This window comes from Strongylocentrotus purpuratus, unplaced genomic scaffold (genome assembly GCF_000002235.5).
Source record: "Strongylocentrotus purpuratus isolate Spur 01 unplaced genomic scaffold, Spur_5.0 spur5_scaffold_14, whole genome shotgun sequence".
In the NCBI taxonomy this organism is placed as follows: Eukaryota; Metazoa; Echinodermata; class Echinoidea; order Camarodonta; family Strongylocentrotidae; genus Strongylocentrotus; species Strongylocentrotus purpuratus.
This window is the reverse complement of record NW_022145599.1, coordinates 37,398,082-37,418,799: the sequence shown is the minus strand read 5'-3', so window position 1 is coordinate 37,418,799 and position 20,718 is coordinate 37,398,082. Positions and strand designations below refer to the sequence as shown.

The 20,718-nt window shown below is 35.6% G+C and overlaps 1 protein-coding gene across 2 annotated transcripts in view; it reads left to right on the top strand.

Annotated features, from left to right (window-relative positions):
* Window positions 1-6,697: 6,697 nt before the first annotated feature.
* The window catches only part of LOC100892160, a 29,897-nt gene continuing 15,876 nt past the window's right edge, over window positions 6,698-20,718 (top strand). Inside the window, exons 1-4 of one of the 2 annotated variants that reach the window (XM_030984894.1) lie at window positions 6,698-7,290; window positions 18,258-18,311; window positions 19,607-19,636; window positions 20,021-20,466. In XM_030984894.1, coding sequence (XP_030840754.1) covers window positions 7,208-7,290; window positions 18,258-18,311; window positions 19,607-19,636; window positions 20,021-20,466 — 613 coding nt within the window. In that variant the 5' untranslated portion in view covers window positions 6,698-7,207. Of the gene's footprint in view, window positions 7,291-16,108; window positions 16,399-18,257; window positions 18,312-19,606; window positions 19,637-20,020; window positions 20,467-20,718 lie in introns of those variants that run through there. The other variant, XM_030984895.1, reaches the window with a different exon arrangement.

Below are 20,718 nucleotides of genomic sequence, written 5' to 3'. Positions count from 1 at the left end.
AAAAATTGCCCCCCGAAATTTGAAAAAGTGCAGGCCATATATTTCAGGGGGGGGGGTTCAACCCCCTAACCCCTACATCTATTGTAGTGCTTTTACCCCCCCCCCCCCTAGATCCGCCCCTGCTACCCCACCTAACCTCCAGTTCGCCCCGGGTTGGCCTATACCCACTTCTCACCATCCCATGTAAGACCTATTATTTGCATAAAAACTGTAACGAAGAGATCGAGTGTTTCTTTGATGGTATCATTGTTGATACTTGATGATTTTTTTTTCTTCATGAAATGCCCCCCCCCCCCTTCCCCACTCCGTTGTCGATCGGAGAGACCGCATTCGTGTTCCCAAATATCTCTGGTATATATAAAGGGGTACTTTAGCTTTTGTTATGTCCGTTTCTAGACGTATGAGATGGTCTAGAGTATTTCTTCCTGTCTTAAAACCACTTTGTATGGGCCCGGGGTTCATAATTATTATACTTTCAAACGACCAGTTTAACCGGTCTAGTATCAATCCTCCATTATTTTGTAAAGTAATAAAGTGAGAGATATAGGGCTATGATGAGGGATTGGACGGTTTCGAATCCCTTTTTGGAATTGGTACAAGGATTGCACGAAGCCATTGACGTGGAAGTTTAGGCTTTGTCCATATTCTATTTAATAGATTTTAGGAGAGTGAGCTGAGAAGTGCTGGGTAGCTCAGAAATCATCGACAAAGTAATCTCATATTGTCCTGGGGATGAATAATTGTTTGACCTTGCACTTGCACTTTTAAGTCCGTGAATGAAAAAGGGCTCGTCCATTGATGTATTTAATGTGGATTCATCAAGTTTCCTATTCAGACTGGAGTCCAGTCGAGACAATTTTTGTTGAGACATGATTGGATTTTCACTTGACTCAGCAAATACTTTTGCAAGAAGGTTTGCCTTCTCCTTATCATCTGTTATTTCTACGTTATAGTGGTCGACAAAACATGTATTTCTTTTATCAAGGTTGATTAATGGGAATTGATTTCACGAATCTTTTTAAACAAGGGTAAACGGTTTATTTGTAAGCAGAAGGTCTTCCAATGAAGTACCTTTGCTTCCCTAATTTGTATGTTTAAAATGCCTTTACTCTGTTCAGTTACTATTTGCACTATGTTTTCCAACTCTTTTTCTGCTTTTGTCAGATATATTACTTTTAAAGTAATGATGTAAGCCAAAAACTCGACAAAACTGTTTTTCTTTTCAATGCTGGTTCAAGGGCTTTGGAGGGACATGGTGTTCTCTTTATTTTGGATTTGGACGCATTCCTGTGTCCGATCCTGATGGAACATTGGGGTCATTCACATGGTCATGATCGTTACCTTGGCCTTGGGTTGGTTGAGTGGTTCTTAGGGTGCGTTCAATCGAATTTTCGAAGCTAGAATCACAAACATGAATCACAAATCAAAACGCCGTTACAAAAAACAAGGTCACTGCGGTTAGCGTTCAAGCGATTTTTCATCAACGCTGATTCTAGCTCATTTCGAGCCCAGCCACTGCGGATCACACTCGCAGTTTGACCCAGGAAGTATAGGTCAACTTCGGCGCGCGCTTTTTGGAATTGTTTACGGCCGACTGTCGACTGCTGTTTTGAGCATAGATAGCAATAATAAAACAAAGAATGAGAAGGTGATGGAAGGAAGAAACAAGAAATAACATAAGGAAAGACAGAAAGAGAAAGTGATAGAATGATTTAAACAAAGAATAACATAAGAGAAAGTGATAAAATTATAAAAACAAAGATAACATATAAGAGAAGGTGATAGAAGGAAGGAACAAAGAATAACATAAGGAAAGACAGAAAGAGAAAGTGATAGAATGCTTAAAACAAAGAATTACATTAAAAAAGCTGATAGAAGGAAAAGAACAAATATTAACATAAGGAAAGACAGAAAGAGAAAGTGATAGAATGCTTAAAACAAAGAATTACATTAAAAAAGCTGATAGAAGGAAAAAAACAAAGATTAACATAAGAATATAAGGAAGAAACAAAGAATAACAAAAGAGAAAGTGATAGAATTATAAAAACAAAGAATAACATAAGAGAAGGTGATAGCAGGAAGAAACAAAGAATAACATAAGAAAAGACAGAAAGAGAAAGTGATAGAATGATTAAAACAAAGAATAACATAAGAAACTGTGATAGAAGGAAAAAAAACAAAGATTAACATAAGAATATAAGGAAGAAACAAAGAATAACAAAAGAGAAAGTGATAGAATTATAAAAACAAATAATAACATAAGAGAAGGTGATAGAAGGAAGAAACAAAGAATAACATAAGGAAAGACAGAAAGAGAAAGTGATAGAATGATTAAAACAAAGAATAACATAAGAAACTGTGATAGAAGGAAAAGAACAAAGATTAACATAAGAATAGAAGGAAGAAACAAAAAATAACATAAGGAAAGACAGAAAGAGAAAGTGATAGAATTATAAAAATAAAGAATAACATAAGAGAAGGTGATAGAAGGAAAAAAAACAAAGAATAACATGAGAATAGAAGGAAGAAACAAAGAATAACATAAGGAAAGACAGAAAGAGAAAGTGATAGAATTATAAAAATAAAGAATAACATAAGAGAAGGTGATAGAAGGAAAAAAAACAAAGAATAACATGAGAATAGAAGGAAGAAACAAAGAATAACATAAGGAAAGACAGAAAGAGAAAGTGATAGAATTATAAAAATAATGAATAACATAAGAGAAGGTGATAGAAGGAAAAAAACAAAGAATAACATAAGAATAGAAGGAAGAAACAAAGAATAACATAAGGAAAGACAGAAAGAGAAAGTGATAGAATGCTTAAAACAAAGAATTACATTGAAAAAGCTGATAGAAGGAAAAAAAACAAAGATTAACATAAGAATAGAAGGAAGAAACAAAGAATAACATAAGAATAGAAGGAAGAAACAAAGAATAACATAAGGAAAGACAGAAAGAGAAAGTGATAGAATTATAAAAATAATGAATAACATAAGAGAAGGTGATAGAAGGAAAAAAAACAAAGAATAACATAAGAATAGAAGGAAGAAACAAAGAATAACATAAGGAAAGACAGAAAGAGAAAGTGATAGAATTATAAAAATAATGAATAACATAAGAGAAGGTGATGGAAGGAAAAAAACAAAGAATAACATAAGAATAGAAGGAAGAAACAAAGAATAACATAAGGAAAGACAGAAAGAGAAAGTGATAGAATGCTTAAAACAAAGAATTACATTGAAAAAGCTGATAGAAGGAAAAAAAAACAAAGATTAACATAAGAATGGAAGGAAGAAACAAAGAATAACAAAAGAGAAAGTGATAGAATGATTAAAACAAAGAATAACATAAGAAACTGTGATAGAAGGAAAAGAACAAAGATTTACATAAGAATAGAAGGAAGAAACAAAGAATAACATAAGGAAAGACAGAAAGAGAAAGTAATAGAATTATAAAAAATAAAGAATAACATAATAAACTGTGATAGAAGGAAAAGAACAAAGATTAACATAAGAATAGAAGGAAGAAACAAAGAATAACATAAGGAAAGACAGAAAGAGAAAGTGATAGAATTATAAAAATAAAGAATAACATAAGAGAAGGTGATAGAAGGAAAAAAACAAAGAATAACATAAGAATAGAAGGAAGAAACAAAGAATAACATAAGGAAAGACAGAAAGAGAAAAAGAGGAAAACAAGGTATAACATAACGGAACAGGCCATGATAAAGAGCATGGTATAGTAAACGCAAATTGCATGAAAAGCAGGCGCGCGGTTTTTGCCCAAACCGGAACAGGCTCCGTCATACAATCATGATTGAAAACTCCGTCCGTTCAATCGAATTTTAGCGACCGTGATTATGCAGAATCATGATACAAAACGCATCTTTTTCAGCGTTTCATGTTTGTGTTTTTAAACACGTTTATTTTTACGACCGACGAAAAGATCGCTTGAACGCATTGCGTTTTAAACTAAACGTCTTTAGAAACCGTGATTCTAGGGTGAAAAAGTGTCGATTAAACGCACCCTTAGTCACAATCGGCTCAGTAGTAACATTATCAATGGGTTGATTTATGGTTGGGTTTCTTTAATTGGATACTTATCTATTTTGGAGCTGTAGCATTCAAAACGGGTTTTGTTTTGATTTGTTTAGCTGCTTCAACATCATAGGAAAGGTTTTGGTCACTTTTCACTTTGAGAATTTCTTTTTCGTTCCTTGTACTTTGGTCACCCTTGATAAGACATTTTGTTTTATAGTCAAATTTTGAGATAGAATATCTCACACTTAGGCCCCCTATTTAGCCTATGCCTGAGTTACCTATCCCGCCAAAAAGTCAGCGTACCGTAATGTAATTCGTTGAGTGATGGCATCGTATAGACAAGGGCAGGACAAGCAATATTGGCAAAAATCATCCAATGGCGATGGAAACAACAACAACAACAACATCTATAGTGGGGGAGCGTGGTCAATTTGTGAGTTGCGGGGGGGGGGGGGGGGGGGGGGGGGTAAGCGGACACTTTTTTTTTTTTTTGGTCTCGAAATTTCAAAATTTGACATTTTTCTTCGTTGGGGGGGGGGGGGTAAGGTCACCTTTTTTAGGTTAGCCGTGGGTATAATTTTTTTTTTTTTTTTTTTTTTAATAAAAAAAAAAAAAAAAAAAAAAAAAAAACCAAAGGGGGGGGGGGGGGGGTTTTAGGTTTTTTTTAGGGGGGTTTACACACAGAAAATACCAAAGGGGGGGGGGGGGGTTTGAACCCCAAACCCCCCCCCCCCCCCTGCGTACGCCCCTGGCCTCACTAGAATGTTTTCAAAACCATTCTTAACACTTTCTGGTAGTGACTTGTCTTCGAATATTAGTAACATTGACATTGTCATTCCTAGGCAGAGAATTTATAGGCTTACTTTTACCGTTCCGTTTGTCAGACCAATAGCTAATTCTACACATGTGATAATCCTTTTCATATATCATATCAAACTTTTCTTAGTTTTTACATCATGTAAACATTACTCAGAACGTGCTACTAAGTTGGGGCAATATACTGTCTTAAATAATTAAAGGTAATACAAAGTTTTGGTATGGGGTCATGAATTTGGTTCAAATGGAAATATTTGAAACATTATGCGATCCAACAATATTCAGTTATCTTTGTCGCGGTTGAAATCGAGTCTAAAGTTATGAAATTGTAAATAAAACACTCTTTATGTTGTATAGCTCCCTCTCAAGGTCAAGATATTAATTAAGCTATAAAGCAATGTTTCTTGACTAAAATCGACCGACTAGCTATTCCCGTTTAGAAGTTATATATCACAATTACATATTCTGATATTATCGCGGTCGCAGCTACCATTGTACAGCAGTAGGCGCTATTTAAAATTCATCAAAGTTTACCGGGAGCACCGGTAAATTTTTATATTCAATTTTTCTCGAAAGCAGTTAGGGGCTAAATTTTAGTGGTTATAATACATTCACAGCAGGGGCGTAGACAACGGGGGGATAAGGGGGATGCATCCCCCCCCCCACCTCACAACAGGGGGGGGGGGGATGGCATGTACAATCATCCCCCCCCCCCAGGTTTTGGGGAATGATATTTGCTTACTTAATAATGATGATAATAATAGTAATAATAATAATGATAACAATTATAATATAAATAATAATAATAATTATGATGATGATAATAATAATCCTCATCATTATTGTAATTGTGTTTATTGTTATTAGCCGCATTCACACGGTGAAAGCCAATTCAGACGGTAAAAAAAGAGAAAATATTACAAGTATTTGTGGTTATCTTGTGTTTTGGAAACCACAAGATAACCACAAGATTAAACAGGCGCGGATCTACGGGGGGTTTAGGGGGTTTAAACCCCCCCCCTCCCCTTGGGCGGCCCAAAAAACAAACAACAAAAAAAAAGGGGGGGAAAAAGAAGAAGAAAAAAAAGAAAAAAAGAAAGAAAAAAGAACGCACGTTGGAGAGAAACTGAGAAACCCTTTCAAGTGCAAATATTGTGAGAAGATATTTAACTCATCTGGTAACTTATATAACCAAACATGATAACTCTGGATATAACTGTGTATTTAAGTGTTACTTGATTTAAAAAGACGTTATCATGCATTGCTTTTTATGGTCTCCATTGTGTTAATAGATGCCAGGAAAAAATCACTTACGGGGTTCAAATAAACACCCCCCAAAAAAATCGGATCGCCGCTTTGCGGCTCGTGGACGATGCTCCGCATCGTCATTATTGGTCAACCCCCCCTTAGCAAAAAGCTAGATCCGCCCCTGAGTCATCCCCCCCCCCCCCCAGGTGTACGAACCTGTCTACGCCACTGATTCACAGGGGCATCCAACTATATCAAAATTGTAAAGAATCACTATCCACCCAATTTTCAAAATTTCCCAAAACTTTGTATATATTTTGTTATCATTGTGATATTATTGTCATAAGGAAAATGACGACTGTTAATTATTTCGGTAAATTTCTGCTATGATTTAAATGAAATGCCATCCAAATGGACAGAGAAAATGCATTTTGCTTGCAAGCTCATGAATATTCAGCACATGCAGTATGGCACTTTTTATTCATGACTGCCTTTTTTTACGCCAGAAATAATTGCTGCAGAGCCGTGGGACCGCATACGCGCGTACGTACGCGTTACCGTGCGCTATCCATGGATTTTGAAAAGGAAAAAAATGTTTTGGACGAAACCTGTGAAGACATTTGAAATGGTAAATTACCAGAAATCGGAATATGTGTTGTGAATGTGTGTATCTAGTCAATAGAAGAGAGTTTTTACTGATACTTAACCAGGTACGAATATATTTTAGTTGACATTTAGAAGTCAGACTAAAGACTAAAGTATCGTCATTTTAAGGAATCGGATTTCAACGGCCACAGATACTAGAAGACAGCACAGCCACAGCACAGGTTACAGTGTTTACGACGAGCTGCAGGCCAGGCCAGGAAGGCCTCGTATCGGCCCACCCTCCAGGCGTCCAGACTGGGCGTGCTTGATATGTCATCCTCGACGAGCGTGATGTCAGTCGTGCGGGTGATTGAAGCAAAGTCACGAGTGCATTAATTATACTTTTGCGTGTTTGATATTTCAATTTCATTCACAAACAGTGAACTGACTGTACGCCTGAAATTCCACTCTTTGGGTTAACTTTAACTCTAAATTTTGGAGTATTTTGAAAGAGAAAATGAAGCAGAAAAACAAATCAACGCCAGCGTCAGCGAGGCAACCAGAGAGCCCATTCCTCCCTCAAAAGAGAATAAGTGACAGGTGGGTAGATCTACATATATCTTTTGCTTTATGTTCTTGTGTTTAGTAAACAATGTATAAACTAAATGAACTTGTGGTAAACAACAACAAATATGTACAAAATCAAAGACCAAGACAAGAGCATGAAGAGTAGACTCATTTTCTGAGCAATTTATGAACCTTTCATTTACTATTTAGCACAAAATAAGTGCCACAGAAGTTAGAGGTCCAATATTAGACCAAATTTTCTGTCTCTTTCGTTCGTTAAGCCTCTTATTTGGGTAGGGTTGGCTCTCTCTTTAAAGGTAAAGACCAGTTATGGTCATGCGATTGCATTGTGAAAGAAACGTGGAATCGATCAGAAAAGGTTGATCATCTAGCATCTAGCGTCTGCAAGGTTCTGGAATCATCAAAATGATAAGAAATTTGGCCCATTCTTCGTAAAGTTACAAGCACTATACACAGAAAGATGTAACTATATGGGACTACCCTATATCTCTCACAGACCATGAGAGAAACAAATTTACCAAATATATGAATTAGTAGGCGGTTTCCCGGCAAATTTTTTATCATCATGTATTGGTCAAAACATATTCTTTCACATGATTGGTAATGAGAGCTTCCATTTCATTTTTTGAAATTGGGGCATTTCCAATACTGGTCTTTACCTTTAAAGAGAGAGCCGACCCTACCCAAATAAGAGGTTAAAGAGAGAGCCGACCCTACCCAAATCATGAAATAAGAGGCTTAACGAACGACAGAGACAGAAATTCGGTCTAGGCCTAGACTAGTCCAATATTAGACGTGCGCAAGCCAAGGTACGCTCATTTTGCACTAATTTTTAAACCATGGGTTATGTAAATGAGGGTTTAAACTTTAAACCATGGTTTAAAATTAAACCTTCTTTGTGAATTTGGGCCAAAGTGTTGTTGGCCCTAAACATTTGATGGCAAAAAATTCATTTAAATTGTATCGTAATGTGAAAGAGGATGCCATTTTAGACACTTTCTGCAAGAATTTTCAGAGCAAATATGTTTGAAGTCTATATTATGGATGACAAAATACAAAATTTAGGTTTCTACAACAGAATACCGTATCCAAATAGTGTTTTTTCTTGTCTTCAAACACATTTTTTTTCTACAAATCTTTGTAGAAGTGTGTCTTAAATGACTTCCTCTTTCACATTAAGATACAATTTAAGTGAAATTTTGCCATCAAATCTTTGGCAAATTTGGGGCTCCCAACAATTCAGAGGGGCTTTAATGTACATGTATTAATCAATGGAAATCTTGGTATTGTGGTTAAGTGATATGTGGGAATTTATCCAGAGTTGTGATTATTATTTTTATGATCTGACAGAAAATTATCAAAAATCAATTTTTTTTGGAGGGGGCCTAGCCGTGACGAGCGAACATTAAAAATAAAGAGAGAAAAAAGTAATGGGGACAAAGATACAATGTACACTTTAACTTGTTGCATTACTTTACAAGTTTTGCTTGGGAATTAAATGATTAGTGGTGTGATATGACCTGAGGACATATTATGTAACTGAATGATGGGATCAGGGACCCATTTCACAAAGCCTTTTTTCAGTGACAAATGACAAAAATCAGTGACAAATCTGCTGATAACCAATCAGAAGCAAGGATTTCAGTAGCTTATGACAAAGACTGTCATTTGTCAATGATGATAAGTTTTGTGAAACTGGCCCCAGATCATCAGATGTTATGAACACTTAACCCCTGTTTGTCATTAAAAAGTACAGGTAAACTAAGAACTTGATACATGTACATGTAGGTACAAGTGTAGTACATACACCTGTATACATGTACAAGGTCCGTCAGTACATCACTTCATTTACAGACAAACATAGAGCTTCATGTACTAGAAGATGATAAGAGCAGAAGAAAATTAAGATGAAATACATTATATCAATTTTGTTGTAAACTTGTAATCATGTATATACCTACACACAACTATAGAAAAAAAATAACCTACATTTACACGTACCGGTAGGCCTACTACACTGTACATGTACACATTACAAATTTATAGTTAGCTGTGCACATGATATTGTGAGTAGGCCAGTGCTGTACAGTATGTGTAGTTGATCAAGTCACTAGAAGTACCTTCTCATCACCTTGTTGACTGCATTTCAGGGCAATTATGACATCATACATGATGTCACTTCCTTGCTTTCCAAGTAATGCTTCAAACACTGACTAATTGGTAGGAAGTGTGAGCGGAGCTTGGCTAGCTTGTCAACAATCAGAAAGGAACCGTATTCTTCAAACTTCATTACAGAGTAGAGGAACTGCCTAGTTAGACTTAGAATTAGAATGTCCACATGTGCAGACTAAATCTGAATACATCTACATGTATGCATTGACCTGTAGAAATGTTTGTGTACAGTAACTTAGGGCTTAGCAATAACAGGCATACAGTGTACATTAATAAGGGATCCTACATGTATGTTCTAATTTCAGATCTCAAAATTAAAAATTTACTAGGGGGCCCTTCCGTATACACCAGTTGTTAAATGTAAGCCCAAATTCTATGTGAGAAAGAAAAAGTTTATGTAGAGCCCTTCCTTCAATACATTTCAATTTATTCTTGATTTAAGTGATAGCATTTGAGCTTCTTACATGTACATACATGGAGCTCTGTATGGTGTTGTACTCATCATACAGTCAATGTTTTTTTTTTTATAATTAAAAAAAAGAGTTTATTTTAAATATTATTTAGTCTATAAATTAGATGTAACAGTAATGGCTCATTTGGTGTGTATGGAATCCTTTAACAATTTTCACAGCTCTAAGGGAAAGAAGTTATTTTATAGAGCAGTGAGACTTGTTCACTAGTACAGAGGCAACTTGCATTTAATGATATCTGGCTACAGTCTTTGGCTATTTATAGCAATATAAAATGACTTGCATGTGAGGAAAAGGATGTTTAGCTTCCTACAGTATTGGAAAGGTACAACTAGGCCCTAGGTACAACCTGACTCGCACTGTACAGTCTAACTGAACACAGTATTGGTACATGTTCAAACTTCAAAGATCTACCTGTAGACAAATCTGAAGAAATTCTTTATATGTTTTTGACAGGAAATAATTACATAGTTCTACATGAAGACCAAATTGTTGTCGTACTGATGTTGTACTCATCATGAAGTCTTTTTTTTTAATGTTTATTTTAAATATAATTTAGTCTACAGTATTAGCAAATGCAAAATTAGGGTTATTGACTATTGTTGGACATGCTGAAGTAGAGTAAGAGTTAGTGTTGAGGCTTGTTCACGTGTGCTAGGTTTTATTTGGGTTCTTGTTTTAAAGCATACTTCACTTCACATTTTCATATGGTATGAGTAAACCTTTGTTGTACTCATAATTTGTACTGTAATTTATCCATAGTACTTTAATAGAAGAAATACATTAACTGAATATGCAGGTAAGGTCTTATGTGCAAAAGACTGCAACTGAAACGGCTGTGTGTGTTTTTATTTTTTTCTGCTGTGTGAATGGGCACTATAAAGAATCGTGATCACATCATATCTTGCTTTTGTGCATGTTTGTGTGAATGAGCCTAATTAGGCCTCTTAGTGATGATGGAGACTACAAATATGTGTTCATGATGATTTGTAATGACACACTGATATATTAGCACCCAGATTAAAGGGGTCTGCATTCTCAATCAACAGGATTTCCGTACATATCAGTCAAAAGTGGGTAAGGTGCTGTTTTTTCAGGATACTTTATTGATTTATTGATTTAAACCATATAAGTAGGCCTACATGTGTATGTACCGTACATGTAAGATGAGACCCCAGACTGAAAAAAAGTGAATTTCCTGGAAATGTGCCCAACTCTCTTTGAATGTACTGTACCTCTCATACCTATATATTATGGGTTGCAGAAAAATTGAAATGCAATGTAACTCAAACCCTACAGTTCATTGTACAAATATATGGATACATCATCTCAGACATATTGTCCTGTAAGTTAACTGTACCATACAGGTGTACATTATTTAATATCAACAAGTTTGAGAGCAGAAGCATTGAAACCTGTCCTTTATTTATGTTGTGCAAACATGTCTCATGTACACATACAGTAGTAATGTTCTCTGGTCCTTGACATTATTTTGATATATTTCAAACATGGAAGTGAAGTTCATTGTATTGCATTGTGTGTGTAGAGGGCATATTTACATTATTACCACACACATTGGTGACATGTCTACATTCATGATATATCTTGTGACCTGTCTCTCCTTTGATGACGTAGGGTGTCTAGTAATAATCCAGCATGACTTCCTAAGTGAGGCAGGGCTCAATTCCTGTTCAAGTTGTGATCAATGCCCACAGAAGGCACAGATGATCATATCATTTTTGTCCCTGTAATCTGTACATGTCTTCATTGTACATTACCATATGTCTCATTACATGTCTTTTTCATCTTCTCTCTTGCTCTTTCTTTATGTATTTGTGTGTGTTCTGTTTCTCCCTATCTCTTTCTCTCACTCTCTCTTTCTCTTTCTCTTTCTCTTTCTCTTTCTCTCTCTCTCCCTCCCTCCCCATCCACCTCCTACCCACTTGTCTCTGAAAAAACATTTATATCTTATTCTCTTGAGATCCTTTTAATTCCTCTTTCATTTTAATAATGACAAACAAGAAGGTTCATACATGTACATGTATTCATGCCTTCATGGAGACTAGACGCTCCATATGTTAAATGGGAATGTCCCATATTTCAGTTATTTGTTCAATTGCTGAGTCTATTGCTCATTTAGACAGTTTTCACACCCATTAGTTTGGTATTATTTCATGGTCATAGAGCAAGAATGTGATAGGTTTGCTAGTCAACTATAATTGTTTACTCTTCGGCTCATTACACACACAGTGTTTGCATTATATTGACTATCCTCATTGACTATCCTCATACAAGTACATATTTATTCATAATATTGCAGTCAGTAAATATACTAGTGATCTGAAATGGTATACAGGAACCCATTTATTGCATTAATAAATCAAATGTTGTTCTATTATAGAGGCTATCTGATATCAAGAGCTTTTAATATGAAAGAGCATTATAACGGCTAGTATCGCATCATGCCTAGATTCTTGTCATCTTCAGCTGCCAATCAGTTTCCATTCATATTGGCCGGTTTTTACTTTCTGTTCTTCTTACTGCGTACACTCTGATTCAGAGTCTGATGAATGCAAGATGAAAAGATATATGTGTCTGTGTACATGTACATGTATGTTGCTGATTTTTATTTATTTTGGAATTTTGAAATCAATTTATTTTTAATGAAACAGTAATTAATTAAATCTCTTATCAAGAAGTTACCAGCAATTTCTTGCTCTTATCCAGGCATGTTGTAAAGAGGGGTGGCAGAGAGAATATATTTCCATGCTGGTAGGCCTACATTGACTGTTCAACTTTTGCAGGATTGTCCATTTTGCTTGTTTTTCACAATAACCTCCTCATTTCTCAAAATGTTTCTATTTTTTAAAACCTCCTATTATCCATTTCTGTATGGCTTTATTCCCTTTCACTAAATGAAAGTCCTACTGGATATAAAGTTGATTTTAATATTAGCAGGAAAAGTTTTAAAAAAATGGATTGATCAGTGAAACCTGAGGAAAATCTGATTAAGTGTAAGAAGGTTATGAAGTAGTAAAGTTGCATTCGATCAAAAGCTAATTGTAAACTGATATATCTTGCAATCACCTTTCACATACATGTGATATTGATTTCAAGGGAGAAATAATTGCTAGCATTTCAGAGCTAATTGATTGAGCACATACTCTCACCCCTGGGACTGTTACAGTGGTGTTGACATCAGTGGCAATGATTTATTCTGGCTGGCAGAATGCTAGTGATTTAGGGCCATATATCAAATTATATGGTTAAGACTAAACTGTCCCCCCCCCCCCCCCCCCCCCCCCCCCCCCCCCCCCCCTCTCTCCCTCTCTCTCTCTCTCTCTCTCTCTCTCTCTTTCTCTCTCTTTCTTCTCTCTCTTTCTCTCTCTTTCTCTCTCTCTCTCTCGCTCGCTTGCTCTAGTTCTCTGTCTCACTTTTTCTTTCTGTCTCCTTGTCCCTTCTCCCTTCTTCTCCTGTGTACATCCAGTCTGTCTAATCCATTTACCCATCCTTTCTTGACTTAGCCTTGCTGTCTGAGACAAGCTTTCACAAATTATGTACAAAGAGATTTGCAAAACATTTGAATTTTAGCTACATGTTCAAATTTTCCAAAATATGGAATTCTTTTGAAATTTATCCTGTAGGAAGAGAGTAGAGACCCATGATTTTATTGTTTTTATAGTTAAATTGTTAACATTGTGTGTCAAGAATTTTAATTATTCTTATTGAAAATCAATGTTAATCTTTCCAATACTAAACTTACCGGTATCTAAACATACATGTATACTATATAGTGTATTTTATTTCAGGAGTGTCCTTTAATATCTCTTTTTTGTTTTACATTTCTATAGACAAATTATTCAGAATGATACTTCCCATGTACATGTACATTGTAGTAAGCATTGGTTAATATATTCTTCTTTGAATAATACAACAACATAGAGAGTGTAGTGTGTGTGCGCGTAGAAAGAAAACATTCATATGAATAGTAATCTGTCCAGCACACATGCATATATTTATCTGAAATAGGCTAATCTGCAACATGATATGTTGACTAGACAGGAATGCATATTTGAGTATGTAGGCGGATAAGCTGGCGTTGACATAGGTCACTGAACTGGCATATTGGAATCATAGATGGGTTACAAGGATTCCATTCTTGTCATAGATCAAGCCGACAGCGAGATCTCTCGGAAAGTAATGAGCACTATGTCCAGTAGAATATGGGACTGTAATGACATGTACATGTTGAATAAAAGTGAATAAAAGTGAATAAAAAGGAGATTTGAGAGATTCGTAATAGCAGATCAGTTGAATTGTTCCAAAATAAATTTTTAAAAAAATGTACATGTATTGATGTGTTTCGGTTTGCTTTGACATCTTCAGGTACATCAGTACATGTATTATTAATTCACAATGTAATTGTTTTATTTACCATTTACCGGTACTATTACTATTTCATAGTACTAATGTTCCACCGTATTACCGTGTTTGTTTGTTTTTTTTTTTTTTTGGGGGGGGGGGGTGTACTACAATGCAGATAATTTTAATGTGATTTCGTCTTTTGCACTAGTGCACCATGAGTATTTGATTGCATGTGGATTTGACACCTTATTAATAAAAACTGACAAGTGATTGTAATGTACAGTTGTACAGTGTATACCGTAATGTGTGAGGTTCAAGGTTCATTTTATTTCTTTCTTTCACAACATTTTTACATATAATAATAGAACAAAAAACAGCATAAGAAAAAACAATTTAAGTGCAATTTTAAGTCGATATATAATCCAAATGAAAGAAAGTGGAGACCTTAGAAAAGCTGGGCTTGTAAGAGCAAGGTCCCCATATAACATAATCCATTAATGTTTCACTTTTAAAAATGTGTCAAAGTTATCAAAAACTACACATGATTAAATATGGGGGAAATATTTACAAAAGGGATAGCTTGAAATGTGAAAAGGAGAGGATGAAAATATATACAAAGGGATCAAGAGGAAAAAAGCAAACTGGAACGAGAAAAACAACAAAACAGAGAAAAAAAACAGAGAAAGAAGAAAGTTATATGTATATAGGGGAAAATGGTATTAGGTGTAAAGAAAAAGAAAAAAAAAAAATAGAAGAGAGGAGGGGGGGGGGGGGGGGGGGGGGGCTGAGAGAATGTGAAATGCTGACATTTATATTGAATAATCAAACATAACAAAAACAAAAAGATAATGCACGTTATCAATAACAATTGATAAATTATTTCCTAATATCATTTCTGGTGATATAATTTTTATGTTAATTGTCGACATAGTTACTCAATAAATATAATTTCAATTTGCGTTTTAAAACCAAAGACACTAACAGATCTAGTTACATTGATAGGGAGTGAGTTCCAAAACTTGGGACCAGTACAAGCCAGCGTCTTCAGAGCAAAAGCAGTTCTTACACGTGGAATATGAAGTGCAGTTGCCTGCCTTGTATTATAGCTATGAATTTGATTGTTCTTTCGAAATATTTGTATTAACACATTTGGGAGAGTACCATTTTCAAAACCATACATAATTGTTGATGGTTAATTACAAAATCACTTTGTTTCTTGTACTGGATGGGAAAGGAAGAGTCCATCCTATGGTTTAGTAAGAGGCTTTGTCTCTACTGGTTTGTTGAATGAGTGACGCTTCTTAGTTTGAATATCAACAGGAAACAGATCCTTACGAGGTCAGAGGTTTTCCTAGTGCTACTTCCTGTAGTTAAGACTGTTCATGCATTGTCTTCCTTACCAGGTACGTGGTACGTTCACACTCACAGAATAGCTTTGTTCCCATGGCTTCTTCATTTCCAATATCAGTTTAGTTTTGTTCTGCTCAATTTAATAATTCATTTTCTATTATATTTGAAAGATCCTGCGTGAACAAGATTTGTCATAATGTAAAGCTGTATTAGATTTGTGTTTTCTGTGTAGAAATGTACAATGTACACTGTATCTGTAGCTGTGGGAACAATCCTAAATGAAACTAGAGATAGCTTTCCTCTATTTCCTTTTATTTTTCGATGCTCCCTCGAGGAAGAGTTAAGCTCATGATCTCGGTAAGACGTTTCCTGGGTAATAGCACCAGCACAAACATACAGCATGGCACACATGAAACTTACATTACATAGAATTTTTACCGGTACTTGTGCAGAGAACAAACCGTTATAGTTATTTCAACGTTAGTTACAGATTACGGTAGTTGAACTTGAAGTGAATGAGAATATGGACCTAATGCATGCTGTGCCATGTTGAATGTACATGAAGGTTGGCAACATAAGTATTGGATTGGATGCAGTTTTTTATCTGGTCTATAATTTTGCTGTTTGCAAGGTCAGTGCCAGAATTCAAATGGTTACTTTCACTATGAGATTTTAAACAATGATACAAGACTGGTGACAATTGCTCTGTTCCTGGTTGTATGGAGCCCTGTATAGCTTCTTCTATGTTGTCTTCAAAGAAAGGGTAAGTGCAATCATGGACCTAACGGTTCAAGTAAATTGACCTCTTCCATGTCAGGGAGGCTAGCTGGTCATCTCATTAACAATATAAAGTTATGAACCAGTTGATGATGATGGATGTGTACAATGAAGACCAATATCCTGGATGGTGTTAGATGTGTCAATTGATTTATACTGTACGGTATATGAATTATGTTTAGTTATTTGTTTTTGTGATTGTCTATTGACTATTGATGATATATCAGCTCAGGGAGGTGGGAGGACCTCACTGATCAGCTACATGTAGGCCTGTTCATTGTACAAACAATCAGGGCTTTCTGTGCTTTCTGAGTAGTTAAAAAGAAATATTGAAATGTCTTTATTTCTTTAAGAATCTTTCCAAAATATGAACCTGGCCCAAGAAATGATTTTTAGTGTCGAAGTGTTTGATTTCTGATCATGCAAACAACTCAAACCTGGACAATTTGAAGAACAAATATCTTGTTAATACAGGAACAAGGTGTGGACAAGAATTGTGATGTGTTTGCTATCTACTGTACATGTAGCCATTGCAGTATAACATACTGTACACTTGTAGGATGCCCTCTCCCTTGATCAAGCTTTCAGAATGTTATGTCCACATTGACTTTATGGGTGATTTTGTGCAATACAGCATGTCATAATCTTGTCTTTGTCCCCAGATATTTCATCAAAAATGAACAATCGCTTGATACAGTATGTCCGAGGATTAATGGTGCTTTGCACTACCATCAGTCATACTACTGTACATGTAGTCATGTCCAGAGAGCATTCATTCATGACTAATGTCATACATGTTGTAGGGGAAACAATTGTAGGGAATAGCCTTATAGTGTCTTTTCTGACCTTTCCTTTTTTACCATATTTTTAAAGGCATACATACATTTACATATGGACAAATGAATGTACTGTACACTGTAAAGGGCTTTAGCTTACTTAATTTTTCACTGGAGTTCAGGTCTGGCCTGATGGAGTTTTTTTTTTAAAAGCAGGGGCATATTGTTGGTAATTGGTTAAATGCTTTTCTTTTTTTCTTTTATTGTTATCAAATAATTTCTGGTAGTGGAATGTTATCCTGAATATTATACACAATGTACATGTAGGCATCAAATATGAACATGTGTAGGCCTACAGAATAGAAAGTCATGTCGTGCTTCGGGATTGAACGCGCAATCTTTGCATCTGCAGTCAATTGTTTGCTTTATAATCAAACAATTATGATACCTCTCCAATATGTTTAAAAGACATAACACGATCCTTTAGAAATTTGTGATATTCAAATAGGTAATTTAATTTAAGAGCTTAAAAGGGAAAATAAATTGTACATTTTACAGGCAGTATGGAAGTTGAGTTGGAGTAAACATTTCCTTGGATTCACAATTTTCTTGAGTCTATGAACTTGCATACAAATGTTCATATACATGTACAAATTGTACATGTACAGTACTGTACTTACAAGTTACAAGTCACTTTTACTCATATTTAGAGTGCAACATTCATATGTTAACTTGGTCCACCTCTGAAGAGAAGTAATATTTAAATCTAATGTTTTGAATAACATACCAGGAGGGAACTCCAAAAATAGAGAACGAGTGGTGCCCTGGTGATCAGACCCCTATGAACCCAGGCTGGTAGTCTATGGAACAAAGTCTCTCTCTTCTTTTAATATATTAAATCTACAAACGGCTTTGTAGCCCTCAGTATTGCAAGTGGTTAGGGGAGGATTCATACATTTTGTTGAGATAACCTTTCAAAGCTACCAGACAGAATGCTATATCATCGTTGAGAAATATCATGCTGAGTAATCTCAATCCTAACATGCAATTTTTGTCATTTCCTTTCCAGCCCCCAGCTGAGGTTCAAGCAGCCTCAACAGACAGAGCAGTGGTTGTTATCAAGGTAAGCTTCATTCAGCTCAATCATACAGATCAGTCATTCAATTGAGAAGTAGATTAAACATCCATAGGATGCCAGTATCATATCCTCTCTGCTGCCCTGTCCACCCCCATGCCCCCCACCCCATGTCCACCCCACGCCCTCAACAGTAGTATGAAATATTGCTAATAATATGCAATACTACCACAGGAACATTTGTACACCCATGGAAATGATTGACCAACATGTAATCCAAGTATTGATAGCTAATCAATAGTTCCATTTAAAGGGGTCTCTCTCTCTTCTTCTTCTTTTTTTTTTTTGGGGGGGGGGGGGGAGTTCCAGTGTAGTATGACTTTGATAATGCATCTGCTGCTGTTAGGAAATTTGTGTAGATTTAAGGCTTCACATGTTGTGTACTTGTGTAGTAGAGAACAAAAGGCTTTGTACAAGGGAATGTTTTCCATTGAGGAATGCTGGTCAGTGACAATGATACCAAATACAATGTACAGTATAGGTCAATGAAGACAACATGGGTCATGAGTGGTTGAAAGGGTGGATACCTCTTCCCTGACCGGATAATGTTAATGACAATCAAGAAGTCTTCTTACAAAGGATCATTTGACACAAAGAACAAGCTTGATCATGTAGGATTGCTTGTAAATAGACCAAGGTTGAAGTGTGTTTCAGAGTGTGATCACAAACCCACCTCTTCTAGAAGGAAAGTGTCAGAAGACATTGACTGGTAGACAGCAGGTGTAGACAATGAATTCATGTTTACATGGAGCTCATCATCGGGATTGCTTTGAAGCAGAGTGATACTGTCCTTATGCCCAAGGAGTGTAACCAACAAAAGTGTATCTTGCCTTGATGTTGTCCTTGGTATCTCCTTGAGGATTCACCATTCCAGAGTCTGAACAAAGTCTTCAAACAATGTCATAGTGTAGTGGTGGTTATTTTACCTGACTGTTAAGAAAGCATAAATGCTTGTAAGTAGGACGAGGGATCTGGTAATGATCATTAATAATAATAATAATAATAATATTTAATTTATATAGCGCTTAATACAATAATGCCTTTATACCAAAGGGCACTAGCGCATCGACTTGGTTTCGAACCCGGGTCTCCGGATTAGAAGACCACTGCTCTACCGACCGAGCTATCGCGCCTCCTCGTAGAGATGTGGCAAGAGGAAAAACAAATTAAAACAGATTAATATAATTTCTCCTTTTGATTAAAGATTTGAATGTTAGAGCTGAGTAATGTGGTATCTGAATGATATTTTAAAAGTGTTTTTGTATTTCTTTTTGCATTTACAGAGAGAAGACAGATTATACATATTCAAGAAGGTAAGAAGATATTGTTTATTTTGTCTTAACAGTTTAAAATATTTAAAATATTGTTATTATTATTCATCACTTTCATGAAAATTACAGTTACTTGAATATGGTATAAATGTATGTAAATGTATGTAAATATATGTACATATATACAGTAGGCTTGTGCATGTAGTTAGTGAATTCATTTAATATTTTTTTGATTTTGTTACTTTTAATTTTAGATTATTGATCCTTTAGCGATTAGAATTATCATGAAGTAAATTTGTTTGAATTTCTTTTGCATGAGAATAAATATGAAGCAATGGTTTTGTCTGTAACATATTGATTTATTTCTAATTGATTCATGTATTTTGTTGATATTTTAAAAATGTTTAAATTTTGTGTTTGTTACAGTGCAAGTTACTCGTCATCTGTAAGCCAGTCGGGTTCATTGCGCAGGGTAGCCAACTCTTATGAGACTCCGATAATGTCTAGGAGTGGCCAAGATGAAAGTGAGTTACTACCCCAGACACCACACTCTGCACAACCTGGTCACAGATACTCCACACGATCATCAGCAAGGAGGAGCAATAGACTCCCTGCACAGCAACATGAAGGACAATATGAGAACACACCTTTCCGTGAACCTGCAAAGTCGCATCGGACCAGGCGAGTCACCAAGACCGCAACGCATACGTATTCTGACCAGTCCGGGATGCAGGATAATGCAAATGAAGAGGCTTACAGAAATATTCATGAATCCAGTGTTACTGATCGCTCAGGTGTGATATCAGAGACCAGTCATAGAGAAATGATGACACGTAAAAATCAGGAGAACAGAAGCTTGCAAAATATGTATGGTAAGTATACCATTTATGTTTCCCTTGTAATGTTTTTTTTTTGCTTATACAGGTAGCATTTCACTTAACGTACCGGTAGTTAATTCCTGGCACCGTCTTTTCTTCAGTAAGTAAGACAAGCTAAGCCAGTGAAAAGAAATTGTCATTCTTGTGTTAAAAATTATTAAATGCATAGACCTTTGACTTGGTAATCTGTGTGAAATCAATTTATAAATTTTCTGCAGGCAGTCATTATTTATCTGTTTGTTATTT